Source organism: Equus caballus, chromosome 1, assembly GCF_041296265.1.
Source record: "Equus caballus isolate H_3958 breed thoroughbred chromosome 1, TB-T2T, whole genome shotgun sequence".
Classification (NCBI taxonomy): domain Eukaryota; kingdom Metazoa; phylum Chordata; class Mammalia; order Perissodactyla; family Equidae; genus Equus; species Equus caballus.
Genome location: NC_091684.1, coordinates 152,162,352 through 152,178,265, shown reverse-complemented (window position 1 = coordinate 152,178,265; position 15,914 = coordinate 152,162,352). Strand labels below are relative to the sequence as shown.

General features: G+C 46.0%; 1 protein-coding gene across 1 annotated transcript in view; it reads left to right on the top strand.

Annotated features, from left to right (window-relative positions):
* Positions 1–1,447: 1,447 nt before the first annotated feature.
* GLDN (gliomedin) overlaps positions 1,448–15,914 on the top strand; it is a 51,022-nt gene continuing 36,555 nt past the window's right edge. The window contains exon 1 of the mRNA XM_023617477.2: positions 1,448–1,956. Coding sequence (XP_023473245.1) covers positions 1,606–1,956 — 351 coding nt within the window. The 5' untranslated portion in view covers positions 1,448–1,605. The remainder of the gene's footprint in view (positions 1,957–15,914) is intronic.

The window sequence follows — 15,914 nt, the reverse complement described above, 5'->3', positions numbered from 1 at the left end:
GGTGGGGTCCTTCATGAACCACTTGGATTTTCACGCTTTCCTCCTCATTTCAGGTGCTCTTCTAAGAATACTCAAGTTGGTCAGTGTCCCATTAAAACTCAGGAATGCAGACCTTGACACAGAACTTCTGACTGAGATGTCACTTCGGTTTTCTTGTGCTTCCTCAGCACTTCTACCCTGGCTTCCCTGGTGAACGGCGGGCAAGAAGTTTGATACTCCTCCAGGCTTTTTCTTCTGCGCCAAAAACCCACCTGCAAGAATTGGAATGTTAATCATTGGGGAGGAGATGGTTACAGAGCTCCTACCATTAAGTCCTAGGGTGCTTGCTTCCCCATCTTCCTACTTGTTCCCCCATCGCTGAAGCAGCTGTGGCGCCCCACGCTACAGGAAGTCCTTTCTCTTTGATGGCTCCAGCTGGCTCCATGGCAGGGAACCACCTCCTCCTTTGAGATAATGAGCTGTGGAAACAGCAATCTTGGCTTCTGGTTGGGGTCTTCCCCACATCACTGGGCCTTCTGTAGGCCCTGGGGTCCCAGGGAGGTAGAACCATCGTAGAGAAAGCTGAGAAAGACAGAAAGTGAAGAGGACCTCTGAGGGGGCTGAGAAGAGACTCTGCATTTGGGGGACAGTGGCTCTTGAGGCACAGCAGGCATCTGAGCCAACTGGACAGGGAGGGTGTTGTGAAGGGGTAACTAGGAGGCGTGAGGCAACTGCCCTCTGAAGAAAGGCAGGCTAAGTAAGGTCCAGAAGGGCCTGGCCAGAGTCCCAACCCTTCAGCCGGAAAGCACCTCAGAATCAGTCCAGAGTTGTCTTGGGGCATGCTCAAAGCCCCCCAGCTGGGTAGTGACAGAATGGGGTTAGAGCCAGGTCTCCTGGCTTCCACTCTGGCGTTTTTTTCTCATCCCCTGCCGCCTCCCAGGGATGGGACCCATGGGAGAGTTCTTGGCCAGTCAAATCCTGGAAATCTCCCTTCACAGAGACTCCTGCTTGCCAGGCAGGGCTGGGCTTTCCTGGTTCTGACCGGAGGCCATTTAAACTCTCCAGTGCCAACTGTCTCCCTGTTTCTATTCATCCGCTTCCTGGGAAAGACGAAGTAGGGTGTTGGGTGGCCACGTGGGGACCTGTGATGCGGGAAGGGGTGATGGGCAGCCTGGGAGCCGGCCCAGCAGACCTCCCAGGGACAGTAGGCATGCTGATCCTTTTCTCCAAAGGGGGGGGGGGGGGGGCGGGGGTGGAATCCGGCGACTTCTCAAGCCCTACGAATTCCTGCTGTCCCCCTCAGTCTGACCCTCGCCCTGCCCGTCTGGGCCACGGCAATGCCCACGGGCAGAGCAGCGGGAAAAGGAGGGAGAGGCGGGTTTGCTGGTTTGCCTGGCCGGGCACAGAGAGCCGGAGCCCTGCCCGCCCCTCCTCTGCGGGCTGTCTCTGCTCACTCCTCTCCCCCTCTGTCCCTCCGGGCTGCTCGGGCGCCGCTGCTACTGTCCCCAACCCGCCCCGCCAGCCGTGCCAAAGGGCAGCGTGACTCACGGCGCTGCCATCAGCCCACGGCTTGCCCGCAGCGTATAAGGGCCGCCGGGGCGGGAGGTGGCCTGAGGCGCGCGGAGCATGGCCCGAGGCCCCGAGCGAGGCCGCGGCGACGCGGGCTGGGGGCTGCGCGGCGCCCTGGCCGCGGTGGCGCTGCTCTCGGCGCTCAATGCCGCGGGCACGGTGTTCGCGCTGTGCCAGTGGCGCGGGCTGAGCGCGGCGCTGCGGGCGCTGGAGGCGCAGCGCGGCTGGGAGCAGCGGGAAGACAGCGCCCTGCGCGCCTTCCTGGCCGAGCTGAGCCGCGCGCCCGCGCCCGCGCCCGACGCCGGGGGCGCAGCGCGCAACAAGCGCAGTCACGGCGGGGAGCCCGCGTCGCAGGTCCGCGCCGAGAGCCACGACATGATGATGATGATGACCTACTCCATGGTGCCGGTAGGCGGGGGCTCGGCTCCCCGTGGCGCCCCCGCCGGGTGGGCGGCGGGTAGTGTGAGGAGAGAACCCCGGACGCCCTCACCTCCCCTGGCCAGATGGCGAGGGGCTGCGGAGAGAGGGCCTTGGGTGTGAGCTCGGCTGGGGATGTCACCTTGGCAAGCACCTTAGCCCTCTGGGGTCAGTTTTCCTGTCTGTTAAGCGGGGGCAGCGGGGGAGGGGGTAAGTCTTCCACCACCTACGTCCTTGAGTCTGCAGGTAAATGAGGGATGTAGGCAGTGTTTTTAAGAGCTTACTTTTCCTCTTACTTTGGACAAAATCTTTCACTTTCTGATGTGAAGGGAGCCACAGTGGCTCCCGGCCTCTGCTGTGCAACCCGTCGGGGCCCCGGAGAGCACGGAGGCGGCATTTCTGAAAGCGCGGGAGACTCTCCCTGGCCCACTCTAGGGATTTGCCTGTTCGCCTGGCCTGGGACCCCCACAAGATCGCCCAACCGAATTGTCTCACTGAAATGAAAACAATCGGCCCTCATTTTACCAACCACCTAGGGCGTTGTTGCGGAGAAAGTTGCTCTTGGGTCTAAAGCGGTTCCAAATGGGAGAATCAATATAGAAGAATTTTCCTAAAACCCAAGGTCAAAGCTGAGGTTCTTAACAGGGACTCTAGAAATTGCCAGGTTGTGCGCTGGCGGAGAGTGCATCTAGAAAGGGTCCGTAGCTTTTCATGAGATTTTCAAAGGGCCTCCATTGGCCTTCTCCCCCAAATTTTAAGAAACACTGCTCTAAAGAAAGTCTTTAAAGCAACGCCTCCAATATCTTTTTTCCCCCCAGTTTTAAGTTTCTTTGCTTTTGCTGATTTTAGCTCAATAGTTATCTAACTACTATACTTAGATCACATTGCATTTCTCCATTCCATTTCACTATCCATTACAACCACTATGGTCTTATTTCACTTAGTAATTACAAAGAGTTCAGTTGTCACCTCAAGTCAAGTGTGAGTCGTGCTTTGGAATCCTAAGTATTAGAAGATAAATCCACTTAAAGCTTCTGTTATCACAGAAGCTTTCAAATAGCTTAAGTGCTTTTAAAACTATGTGGAAGTATTACACACTTCAAACACATTTTTTGATAGAGGTCGAATTTTCCATTGCTGGCTTCATTTTTTTACCCGCGTTGTTTAAAAATTTGGCCCCAAGCAAAAATTTCAAAACACCTCTGTAATGAAGAAATCGCCTTAGTGAAATTCGCTTTTTCTCTTGACTCTCTACTGTGCATTTTGAGCATTTTTTGAAACCCTCCAAGAAGGATGCATCTGAGCATCAGCATCTTATGTTTTTAATCCTGCTTTTAAGGTAGAGGCTTATAAATCCAAATTGCAGCCTCTTCAGTCACTAACCCAAGAGAATGGAGAGACTCATTTCTGTGTTCATCTGAAAGTTAGATCTAACTACCACCACCTGCTGGGGGTCACAGGTCAGAGAGCAGAAACATCATATTTATCAGGCTGAGAAGCATTTGTAGATTATCACCAACTCCTCCCCCGCTTGCAGTAGGAATGCTTTGACCTTTGAGGGTCACTGAGGGAATTTCCATGCAGGCCAGGAGAAAGCAGCTATCACATTGCTAGCTTTCCTCTTGGGAGCAGTTCTCAAACAGTAGGCTTAGGGATCACCTGGGAATACATTTAAAATGCAGATTTCGGGGCTCCACCCTCAGACTTATCGAATCATAGATCATCTCCAGAATCAGCTTTCTTATCAAGTCCCCTGACCCCCATTCTCCCAGCCTACCACCCCTTGGTGAGTTTGATGCAGGTGGTCCAGGGGCCACGCTTTGAGAAACGCTACTCTAGACCACTACTTCTCTAACTTTAACATGCATATGAATATCTTGGGGATCTTGTTAAAATGCCGATTCTGATTCAGAAGGTCTAAGTTGGGGCCTGAGAGTCTGCATGTCTAACAAGCTCCCGCTGACACCAACACTGCTGGTCTGGGGACCACACTTTGAGTAGCACAGTTCCAGAGCAGTGGTCGCACAGTGAAATCATATGAGGAGCTTTAAACGTGACTGGTGCCTAGACCCCACCCCTGGAGATTCTGCATTAATTGTTAGGACTGCAGCCTGGGAGTGGATGCCCGCTCACCAGCGGGAAGGACCTTGGCCTGCCTGATGACCGTCAGCTGGGTTAAGCATCTCACGCTCACCAAGTCCCCCTTGAGGCCTCTGCTTCCAGCAGAGGAACCAACTTTACTGCTGAAAGCCTTTTATTTCAGCAATATTCTCACCACTTGGCTTTGCAAATTTTTCCCATCTTTATTCTCTGTTTTTTCTCAGAGCAGAGAATTATTCCCAGGAGGAAACAATTTTTAAAAAGGAACTTCCCCGGGGCACCTCTAGTAGAAAAGTTGCTGAGAGGGCAGTTCAGTACACTGCATAGAGGTGGGTGTGCACACTATGGTTGTGGTCTACACCTCCTCCCTCGTTTTCTAAGCACCAGTAGGTCTTGAAGGAGGGTGAGATCAGAGGTCTCCCACTGAGGTCCCGTGTCCTTAGAGATCTAAGAACAAAGAAATAAACTATATGCAAACTAATGTCAGCATTTCAAAAAGTCTTCCAGAATGGCTCATCTACCCAAGGTGAGCCTCCTCAAGCTGATGCTTCCAAGTTCTGTGCTTTTGGCTGAAGGCACATCAACTCAGCATGGTAATTCTGGTTAGCACACTCTGACCAGAAACTGGTTGGCAGCTGTAAATGACTTTGTTAAAAGGGCAACATACCTAATTATTACTTAAGTACAGTTAGTTTGGTACAGCTGAACACATTAAAGCTTTAAAAGTAAGTAGGTACTTTGCCAAAAAGTAACAAAAGGGGCCCTGGGCACCACGGAACTAGACCAGGAATGGGAACCCATCTGCCAGGAACTCTTGCAGGAGGTGCAGCTTCTGTTTAGTCTCCGCTCCTGCCCCGCCCCTCTTCTCACTTCTCCTCCCACTAGCTGCTCTCTGTCACCCCATTCTTCATGTCCCCCCTTTACTGATGTTCTGGGAGCTTTATTGTCCTGCCCAAAATCTAGCATCGAGCACCCAATAGGAAAAAAAGTTTTACTTCTCACAGTGTGCACCTTAACAAGCTCTAAATGGATCAAAGATTTACATTTTTAAAAAATGAAACTCTAAAATTACTGGAAGAAAATACGAGTAAGTTCATTTTTAACTTCAGAATGAGGAAGATCTTTCTTTCAAACTATAGCTCAAAAGCCGGAAGCAAATAATAAATAAATAAATTTAACTGCATTTAAAAAGCACACACAACAACAACAAAACTTCTGCATGACAGACAACAATAAAACCAAACACACCCACACCCACACTGTAAACAAAGGCAAAAGATAAATGACAACCTGGAAAAGAGCATTTGTAGCTCATATCATAGATACAGGGCTAGTCTGAATATATATAGCACTCCTGGAAGTCAATAAGGAAAACACCCCAGAGTTTAATAGGAAAATCAGCAACAGAAATAGGAATCCAATAGGAAAATGGAACAGACAGTTCTCAAGAAATAAATGCAAATGTTTCTTAAACATGTGAGAAAACATCACATGTTGATTTAAAAATGTAAGTTACAACTGCTCTGAAATTTTCACCCATGAGAGTGCCAAATCTGCAGAAATGTGACAACACGTTCTGTTGGGGAAGCTGAAGGAAACAGACATGCTCTTGCATTGCTGTTGGGAGTGCAAAATGACAACCTGTGTGGAAGGCAATTTGGCAAAACCTAAAAATTACAAATCCATTTGCCCTCTGTCCCAGTAGTCTCACTTGTGGGAATTTATCCTGCACAATAGACTTGGTCACCAATGAAAGGACATATGCACATCGTTGTTCATTGCAGAATATTTGTAAAAGCAAAAGACTGTTACCAACCCCTGTCCGTCAATACAGGATTCGTTAAATAAACTGACCTAGACACTCCGGGTGGGCTGGGAGACTAGGTAGCTGTAAAAAAGGAATGAGGAAATTCTCTATGTACTGCTATCGGGACAATCTCCAGAAGATATTTTAAGTGAAGAAAGCAAGGCAGAGGAAAATATATATTGTATTGCCTTGTGTAAAGAAGAAGGGGAAAAATAAATGAAGAAACAAATAAAAGTACTTACTTAGGGAGGATGGGGATAAGGTAGGAATGAGCCTTTCACGGTATAGCTTTGTAGATGATTTTGACTTTTGAACCAGGTGATTGTGTTACTCTCATGGTAAATGGAAAGGCCATAAGCACAAGGTTACATGGCAGCAGCCACTAAGCTGGGGGGTGATAGGGCATGGTAGGGACTGTGCCAGCCTGAGGTTCCTGTACTCTTGTCTAAAGGAGAGGCTCTTGCTGATTGTTGCTGTACAAGAAAGAGAGCTCAGTGTGCCTTATCTTATGATTTTTTTCAAGAGAAGTAAAAATCTCACTTTTTATGTGAAATTGCTTGGCTTTTAAATATTGACAAAAATTCCAAAAAAATGTTTTTGATTAGCTGACAGAGTGTTGGCCAAACAACACTCACATTGTTAGGGGCCATGTTATGACTTCCAAGCTTAGTCTGCAGCAGTCTCATCTTATAATCATGAGTGGTTTTAAACAAAAATGGTTTTATTTAGCTCAACCACAACTCCCACCCCCTCCCTCAATTATTTTCCAGCCTGATTCTGAAAGGATAGTAGTAGCCGTCCCATAGTTATTGTTATTGTTGGTTGAGTGGCGAGATTTTTTGCATTTGGTTTGGTTTAGGTTTTGTTTTGTTTTTTGGCTGCTTCTAAAATCAACTCCAGCTTTGGTGGATGGAGATTTCCGTCACTGTGGCTTTTCAAAAGCATGTGCTCCAGTTTTGAGGGTAGTTCTCCAACCGTGTTAAGTAGTAATGCATTATTGTAACAAACATAGAGCTTTTCATGAGGACTGCTGTGTGGTCCTCTTACGTGGGTCTATAAATTATCTTGTTTATAGGGGAAAAAAATTACATTACCTATAGTCACAGCTCCTGTTTACATGGATGCTATATTTCCTTGAAGGCCCTAAGTTGGCTATGCCAGGGTTTACTTTTCTTTCCCAGCCCTTGGACTGAGTACTTCCATATGGTGTAAAAGCTGAAGTTTTAGACCAGGGGTTGGCCAACTGTAGCCTATGGGCCAGATCCAGCCCACTACTTGTTTTTGTACAGCCCACAAAGTAAGAATGATTTTTATGTTTATAAATGGTTAGGAAAAAAATCAAAAGAAGAATAATATTTCATGACACATGAACATTATATGAAATTTGAATTTCTATAACTGTAAACAGAGTTTTATTGGAATACAGACATGCCCATTTGTTTACATATTATCTGTGTGTACTTTTGCATGAAAACAGCAGAGTTGAGCAGCTGTAACAGAGACCATATGGCCTAAATGCTTTCTGCCTTGTCCTTTGTAGGAAGGCTTGCCAATTCTTCAAATAGACAGCTGTCCGCTGGAGCAAAGGGACACCAGGGTTGTTCCTTTGGAGAGCCCAAGCTCCTAAGTCAGGGTTGTTCTAGCACTGGGTTAACTCTGGACCAGAAGACCTACCCCAAGGAGACGGCATCCAGGACACAGCCAATCTGAGAGTGTGGTTCCACTCGAGAGGGAAGCTGTAGGCAGGGCTGAGCCAGGCCCCCACGGCTTGCTCCTCCTGGGCTGGCTCCCCAAGTCAAGAGCAGTCAATGTTAGGACAGCGTTTAACCACTCGTTAACCTCATACCTAGGCCTTATCGCAAACCCCATCTGTTCTCTTCAATTGAAGGGGAGAGACTTATACTCCATTAGGTCCTGAAGTACAGCGCGGGCCCAGATGAGAGATCAGAGGCCTGATACAGCAGGGCACAAAAAGACAGGGCAGCCAGTCATAAATGCCCACACAGAGCCTGGGAGGTGGGTTTCTGTGGCCTTCCTCACAGCAGCCTAGGCACCTGGGCACTTGGAATGTCACACCTGACACCATGTGGTTGGTCTGCATGTCAGAAGCCATTTCCAGGCGTCAGTTAAGAATGGGAGAGAACTTGGGGGGCTGGCCCGGTGGCGCAGCGGTTAAGTTCGCACGTTCCCCTTCAGCGGCCCGGGGTTTGCTGGTTCGGATCCCAGGTGTGGACATGGTACCACTTGGCACGCCATGCTGTGGTAGGCATCCCACATATAAAGTAGAGGAAGATGGGCATGGATGTTAGTTCAGGGCCAGCCTTCCTCAGCAAAAAGAGGAGGATTGGCAGCAGTTAGGGCTGCTGTCAGGGCTAATCTTCCTCGGAAAAAAAAAAAGGGAAAAGCAAAAAGAAAAAAAGAATGGGAGAGAACTTGAAGCTATGTCTCTGCTGAGATTGTGTCTGGTGTTGGTACTGTGAACACACTCATAAACCTAACTTGCGTATCAGGTCATGATGGTACGTTGAGGAAGACAGGAGAGAGCTGGCCTCTTAGCTACATCCTTCTGACACTTTCTTCATCAACACGTGCAAATAAACCATTCAGCACTGATATAGAGCTGTCATGATTCTCTAAGGACATATGTAAGAAACAAGTGGGTCAAGACAGAGCACCTGGACCCATGAGAACTGGGCAGTTGTGTTGACCACATGAAGGGCATTGAGCCTTCTGGACCTGCTCCCAGACCATGGAGCTATGGAAAAGCCCCTAGGCTCTTTCTAGCCAAAGCAGCAGAGGTGAGGGCAGCAGGAGCAAGCCCGCTGAGCCTTTACAGCCTGAGGTGGATGGACCTTGTGGGGCCTGGGGAATTTTCCACTATCATCTTTATCTGCTGTTTCCCTGCCTTTCCTTCAGCCTTCACTGCCACTATGCCAGAGATAAAATGGATTTTTCCCTTTGGAACTCAAAGCCATGTGCCCCCCTGGAAAAGTGCCACTCCACTCTGGGGAGACAGCAGAACCTCACAGACCACCCACTAGACCACAGGCTGAGAGATCCTTAGGCAGAGGGCCTTTCTGGGTGAGTTCCAGAGCAACTTCTCAGATCACCAGTCCTTCACTGCCAAGGAGTGATTCATTCTCCCCGGTACCCTTGTCCTAGGATCTCTCTGTGCTTGGTCTAGGTCACTTCCCATGGTGCTGCTGTTGTTTGCAGCCCTTGTGTGCCTGCCCTTAACTTGAGCAACCTGAATTCATTCTTTCCTGTTAGGTTCCCAGCCAAATTCTCTCTCCCTGATGCTTCCCTGAGGTACGTGGTGGTGGTAAGCAGTGTGGTCCCGGGAGTCAGACAGATTCACATCCTGGGCCCACAGCTTGGTAGCTGAGTGACCTTTGGCAAGTCTTTCAACTTCTCCAAGCCTCAGTTTCCTCGTCTATAAGACTGAGATAATAGTACCTACCTCATGGGGTTGTTAGGTTTAAAGGAGATGATGTAGGTAAAGTACAGTGCCTGGTATGGTCAGGTTCCCAGTAAGTGTTCATTGTTGCTGTTATTAAGATTAACCTCTATGACATTATCATTAGCCCTTCTTGCCCCGTGCTCCCAGCATCTTGTTTCTGGGTTTACTCTTTATCTCCACTTCCTTCAGAATGCCGAGTCTGTTCATCTGTGCTCCTATCAGCTGCTGCTTCGGGACAATATTTGGCATCTTGAAGCCTGGGTTGGCATCACACCAGCCTAAATCATCTTGTCACTGACAACAAAACAGAGTCAGCCTCGATGCGGTAACAGGACTTCTGCAGCATCACAGGGCTCTCTAGGCCCTCACCCCTCCTGCGGGGCCGCTGATGAGGTTTGACACTCACTAAGAGGGAGTCGTCTTCACCCCCTTTCTGACTGGCTCAGCTATTATTAACTTCTACTGATCCCTGTCGCTGGCAGTCCTGAAAAACTTTTGGGTTCTTTCATTTGGAAAATTGAGAAAATGTGAGTAGAAGGTAGAGCAAAAACGTCTAAGGAAGGAGAACAATTTACCTCTTGGGGGTCTCATGTTCTCCAGGACGTGGTTACCTGTGCGAGAACTAACAGAACAGCTTTTAGATCTGATAAAACACACTTATCTGGGGAAAAAAAAAAGAAGACATTCCTTTTGTTCTCTACATTCCTCAAACTCCCCTCCCCTTCCCACCAAAACGAAGAAATCCTTGGTGAAATCTAGTTGACATTCAAGCTTAATTTACATGCATTTTATCTGCAGACTAAAGGTCATGTTGTGTGAAACAAGCTGAAGCTTTTAGGTTGTGATTCTGCTACAAAGGGAGCATTTTTCAGCCCATCAGTTGCTTTTATGTAGCTCTTTGAGTTTTAACAGCTCTATGTTTAACTAGATATAATTTACTTCTAGTTTCACTGAAGTTCAAGACACAATTTTCGTTACTGAAAGGTAGAGTTAAAACAAGAAGACCAACTGAAGATCATTTAAAATGCAATCAGTGGAGTTTGTTCTGAATGTAATAGAGAGGGTAACCCCTTCCTCTGTCACTCAGAAAAAGTTTCTCTTGCTCACCAAAGTGCCAGGAACTTTGAAGGCCCTGCCCGGGCTGTATGTAAGAACCGCGAAGTACTTGGAAATGTGTTGAGGATAATTGTACCCAAGCTAAAATGATGAGCTGACAACTGCAAGATTAATTCCCCAGTTTTTCAGTAACTTAGTGGGTGAGTACTGGAGTCTGGAATCCTTTTCACTAGAAGGTAGAAAGTGCCTTCTCCCTATAGGCAACACTTGAGGACCTTGGAATCAATCCCTGTGAACAGGAAGACCTTTAGAGGAAAATCCCTTACAGTGAGTTGTGTGATGAGCATCAGGGCAGTCAAGAAGAGAGAAAATCAACCCTCACTATAGTGATGAAGGAAGGTTTCACGGAGGAGACAGAACTTGAAATGGGCAATGTAGAGTTGGTGAGATTTGGGGCGAATCAGAAAAGGAGGGCGAATCATTCCAAGTACAGACAATAACTTCAGCTAAGGTCTTGGGACTGGAGTGAAAATGGTACAGGCTGGAAGAGCAAGAAGCCAAGCAGCCCTTCCTGCACTGAGGAGTTTGGGCTGGCAGGAAGGGTTGACTAGGTGAGAGAGAGCCTTGAATTTCAACTTTTGAGAAGTTGAGACTAAATCCACTGGGCAATTGGGAGCCATTGTAGACTCCTTACTGGGGAGAGTCATGAAGACAGTGGTTTTGTAGGACTGGTCTGGTGGTAAAGTAAAGACTGGAGAGGGAAGAAACCAGAGGCAAGAAGAAAGTTAGTAAGTTATGGCACTAGTCCAGGCAAGAAATGATTCATGTCTAGCTAAGGTGATGGCATCAGAAATGGAGAAGATATATACCCTAGAAATATCCAGAGAGAAGAATAAATTGAGCTTAATAACTCATTGGATATAAGAAAGAGAAAGGAGCCATCTGGTCCAGATCCATCTGACACCATGAATCATGTTGGCATTGTGGACAGAAATGAGGAAACACTGAAGTGGGTTAGTTTAGAAGTGAGGATGTTGAATTTGTTTTGAGACTGAATATGAGATGAAAAGAGAAGAAAAGAGGGAAGGAACTGAAAAATGAAAGAGTATTCAAGGAAAGGGGAGCATCTGAACTCTGTCTTCTCCATTAGAGAGGTCTTTACAAGTCTAAAGAAAAAGGCAGACCCCAAAATCTCTGCAATGAGCAATGGAATCATACTGTATGTTTTCTCCTGGTTCCCCTATTAGCTGTGTGACCTTTGACAGGTCAGTCAACCTCTCAGTGTCGCAGTCCCCTCATCCTTAAGAAGACAATGATAGCAGTAACCACCTTAGGTATTATCACAAGGACGCAATTCAATCATCCATGCAAAGTCCTTAGCATGGTGCCTAGAACTCAATGTGTGCTACCTTAGAGTTACTGGATTCGAGCATTTCTCAAATGCTTCCTTTCTGTGCTTCAGGGAATTTTGAAACCTTGTGATAAAAAGAATGGCGATAGAACCAACAGAACTTGCCAGAGAAAGGGCAGGGCAGATTCTAGGATAACTGTAAAATTCAGAGTCCTGGTGATTGGGGCAACACACAGACCTCTAGAAAGAATGCTCTTTCCCAAATTGTCTTTTTTTCTGGTTAATGGATCCAAAAGAAAAAATATATTTTGGATATTGGATTTGGGGAAATTAATTATACTAAGCATAATTTGCAAATATTTTTATTCATGTTCAATGTGAACTCATGTATTCACTCTTTTCAGTAACCAAATCTTTTAGAACCCCACAGGAATGGCATGTTTGTCAGACCAACGGTCCCATCTAGCCAGTGTTCCAATGCTAACAGCATCAACAATTGTTTCGTGGGTGAGCATCTCTCTGGACCTCTAACGACCGCCTCCAAATGTTTTCTGGAGAGCCCACTTGTGGCTATTCCCTGTGCTGAGGAGGAGGGGGCTGAGCAGGGAGTAGGTTGACAAAACATCTTCACAAATGTTTTTGCTGTGTGCAAAGAATGCCACAGGGCAGAGTTTGGGGGTAATAGTTTAAGTCTTTGTCTATTCCCCTAACATCTGACAAGTTACTTAACTATGGTTTCTGTACACTTTTCTAACTATAGGGTGGGGATAAGAATGCTTAGATAAAAATCAGAAATTATCTGAAGATGCTTGTTGAAGGGAACAATGTGAGCACAAAATATTGTTATTGACAGTTAGTGAAGGATTATTCCCACAGCACTCCTGCTTCAGAAAACTCCATTAGAGGCCGGGAGGGGGACAAGTGATTCTCAGCTCACTTCAAAACACTCGTCTCTTCCTCCCCTCACTTCTTCAGTACTTATTTGTCTGTGTCACACAACTAACACTTTGTGCACAGTTTTAGTCTCTAATTTGTCACCTTTAGTCACCTTGTCTCTTTAAATATATTTCACTGTTCTCTGCTATGCCTCTCGTGAGGTATTCACTGAATACTCTTCACTGATGAATTCATCCACAACTCAATAAGTGCGGATATAAACGAAGGTCTCTGCCAGTTTCTGAATCGGGTTTCTTGCCATGCTAAGAGTTTTGAAGTATTTTTTAAATTCCTCTTCAGAACTCATGCTACCCACCCAACAGGAGATGGTGTCAGGTATTGGTAAGACTGGCTTAGAAGCCCACTCTACCTGTCAGAGATTCATTCATTCATTTGACATATAGTTACTGAGCACACACTGTGTCCTGGGCACTATTGTGGGTATGCAAGAAACAGTATGAACAAAACATACCAGTCCCTGTCCTCTTAGACTTTATGTTCTGTGGGGGAGGGGCAGACAAAAACCAAAGTAAATTATCTGCAGCATTAAAAGGTGATAAGTTCCATGGGTAACAATAAAGCAAGGGTGAGGATTAGGGCGGGGGAAGGAGAAGATGCAATTATAAGTCATGTGGGTTGGGAAGGTCTCACTGAGAAGGTGACATTTGAGCAAGAACTTGAAGGAGTAGGAAGTGAGCCATGTGGATATCTGAGGAAGGGCTGTTCAGGCAGAGGGAACAGCAGTTGCAAAGGCCCTGAGGTAGGAGAGTGTCTGGAGAGCTCAAGGAACAGCAAGGAGACTGAAGCAAAGTAAGTGGGAGGGAGTAGAGGGAAAGGAGGTCAGAAAGATAATTGGGGGGAGGAGGAACAAGGGGACCAGTTGATGTAGGCCCTTGCAGGCTGTTGTAAGGACATTGGCCTTTATGGGGAGTCATTGGAGGACTTTAGGCAGAGGAGTGACATGATCTGACCTGCCTCTTCAAAGAATCGCTATGGTGAGACTCCATGTGGGCAGGGCAGGCAGTGGGAACAGGGAGGCCATTTATATAGCTATTCCAATAATCCAAGTGAAAGAAGGTAGTGGCTTGGGCCAGGGTGGTAGCAGTAGAGATGGTAAGAAGAGGACAGTGTGTAGATATGTCTGATGGTCGAGCTGATGGAATTTGCTGACAGCTCGAATATGAGGTGTGAGGGGGGGAAAAAAAGAAGTTAAATGATTTCAAGGTTAGTGGCAAGCAATGGAAAGATAGAATTGCCATTAACTGAGATGGCAGAACTGCAGATGGAACAGGTTTCTGTGTTGGGTATGTTAACACTGAGATTTCCATTAGATGTCCAAGTGAAGATGTCGAAGAGACAGCTGCATACCAGAGTCTGGGAGGGGGTCCTAGTGGGAGGTGTGCTCAGGAAAGAGTAGAGATGCTGAACATGAGAATATTCATCATCTGGACATGGGGAGGCTCTAGCCAAGAGTCAATCTCCTCCTTAGTAAGCCCAGACTTTTTTTTTTAAAGCTCTTTTATAAGCAATCAAATTAAATCAATTAACTGTATTGCAAGCTTTTTGCACTCAGAGATTTTGTCTTACCTTTATAAGCACAGGGCCCAGCTTATCAAGTGTTTCCTGTTGAATAAATACTAGTGGGAGGGAAAAGACAAATCCTCAAACACTTATGACACGATGACACAAAGCAAAGGATAATAGGACCCTAAGAGAAGTAAGAAGAAAACCCAGTGGGCGATCAGGAAAGGTTTCAAGAAGGAGGTGGCGTTTGAGCTGAGACTTGAGTTATGGACAAGACTTTAGAAGGGAAGAAGGCCCTTGAACAGCAGGTTGTTCATTTTGGTTTGAACATGATCTAGATAGACATAAAAATGCCTGAAAAGTCTTTGCCTTCATTCTTGAAAATTATTTTGAGTATAGAATTAAATATATTTTTTCTCTTCAGTAATTTAAAGATGTTACCCCACTATTTTCTCACTTGCATTGTTTCCAACGAGAACCCTTCTGTTATCTTTGCCTTTCTTTGTACAGATTATGTCTTTTATTCCTCTCTCTGCTCCTAAGATTTTCCCTTTATTGCATATTCTAAGCAGTTTTATTATGATATGCTTTAGTTTCATTTTCTTCAAGTTTCTTGTGCTTGCATTTCATTGAGCTTGTTGGAAATATGGGTTTCTAGTCCTCAGTAAAATTTGGAAAATTGTCTGCCATTATTTCTTCAAATATTTTTCTGCCCTCCATGCCAGCCAGGGCCTCTAATTAGACATGATTGGGCTACTTGAAGTTGTTCCACAGCTTCACACATCACTGATGATCTGTTCACTTTTTGAGTCTTTTTTTCCCCATGTGTTTCATTTTGGTTATTTCTCTAGCTACGTCGTCAAGTTCACTAGTCTTTCTTCTGCTATGTCTAGTCTGTTCTTAACCCCATTCAGTGTATTTTTCATCTCTGATGTTGTCATTTTCCTTTCTAAAAGTTTGATTGGGTGTTTTTTATTTTTTGTTTCTATTTAACATGTTCAATCTTGCCTCTAGCTTCTTGAACAATTGGAATACGGTTAAGAGAACTGTTTTATTGTCTTTGTCTACTAATTCCTTCATTTATGTCACTTCTAGGTGAGATTCAATTTATTGATCTTTCTTCCTCATTCTGGGTTGTGTTTTCCTGCTTCTTTGCAGGCCTGGTAATTTTTTACTGGATGCTAGACATTGTAAATTTTACCTTGTTGGATGTGATAGCTCAATTAGGCACTCTTTAATTATCAAGGGAAAGAAACACACAGCCTTGGATAAGTTTCCCATAGCCGACCATCCCAGGAACTACACATTCCAACCTCAGCCCAAAAAGATCCTACTGTTGGTTTAGCACTCAAATAAGAAATTAAAGGAAAAAACAAAAAGAACAGAAAAATCCGGCTTGAAACAAGGATGTTCAGGAAAGGAAAGTGGCCATTTCTCTTTTCTGTTGGGAGATGAAGAATACACTCATTCATAGCTTGCGTCCCACATATAAAGTAGAGGAAGATGGGCACGGATGTTAGCTCAGGGCCAGTCTTCCTCAGCAAAAAGAGGAGGATTGGCAGCAGATGTTAGCTCAGGGCTAATCTTCCTCAAAAAAAAAAAAAAAAGACCTGGGACATCTGTTTAAAATGCTGATGTCTGGGCTCCACACTGCATCTCCTGAATCAGACTTGATGGAGTTAAGCTTGGGAATCTGTATGTAAATTGCTCTCTAG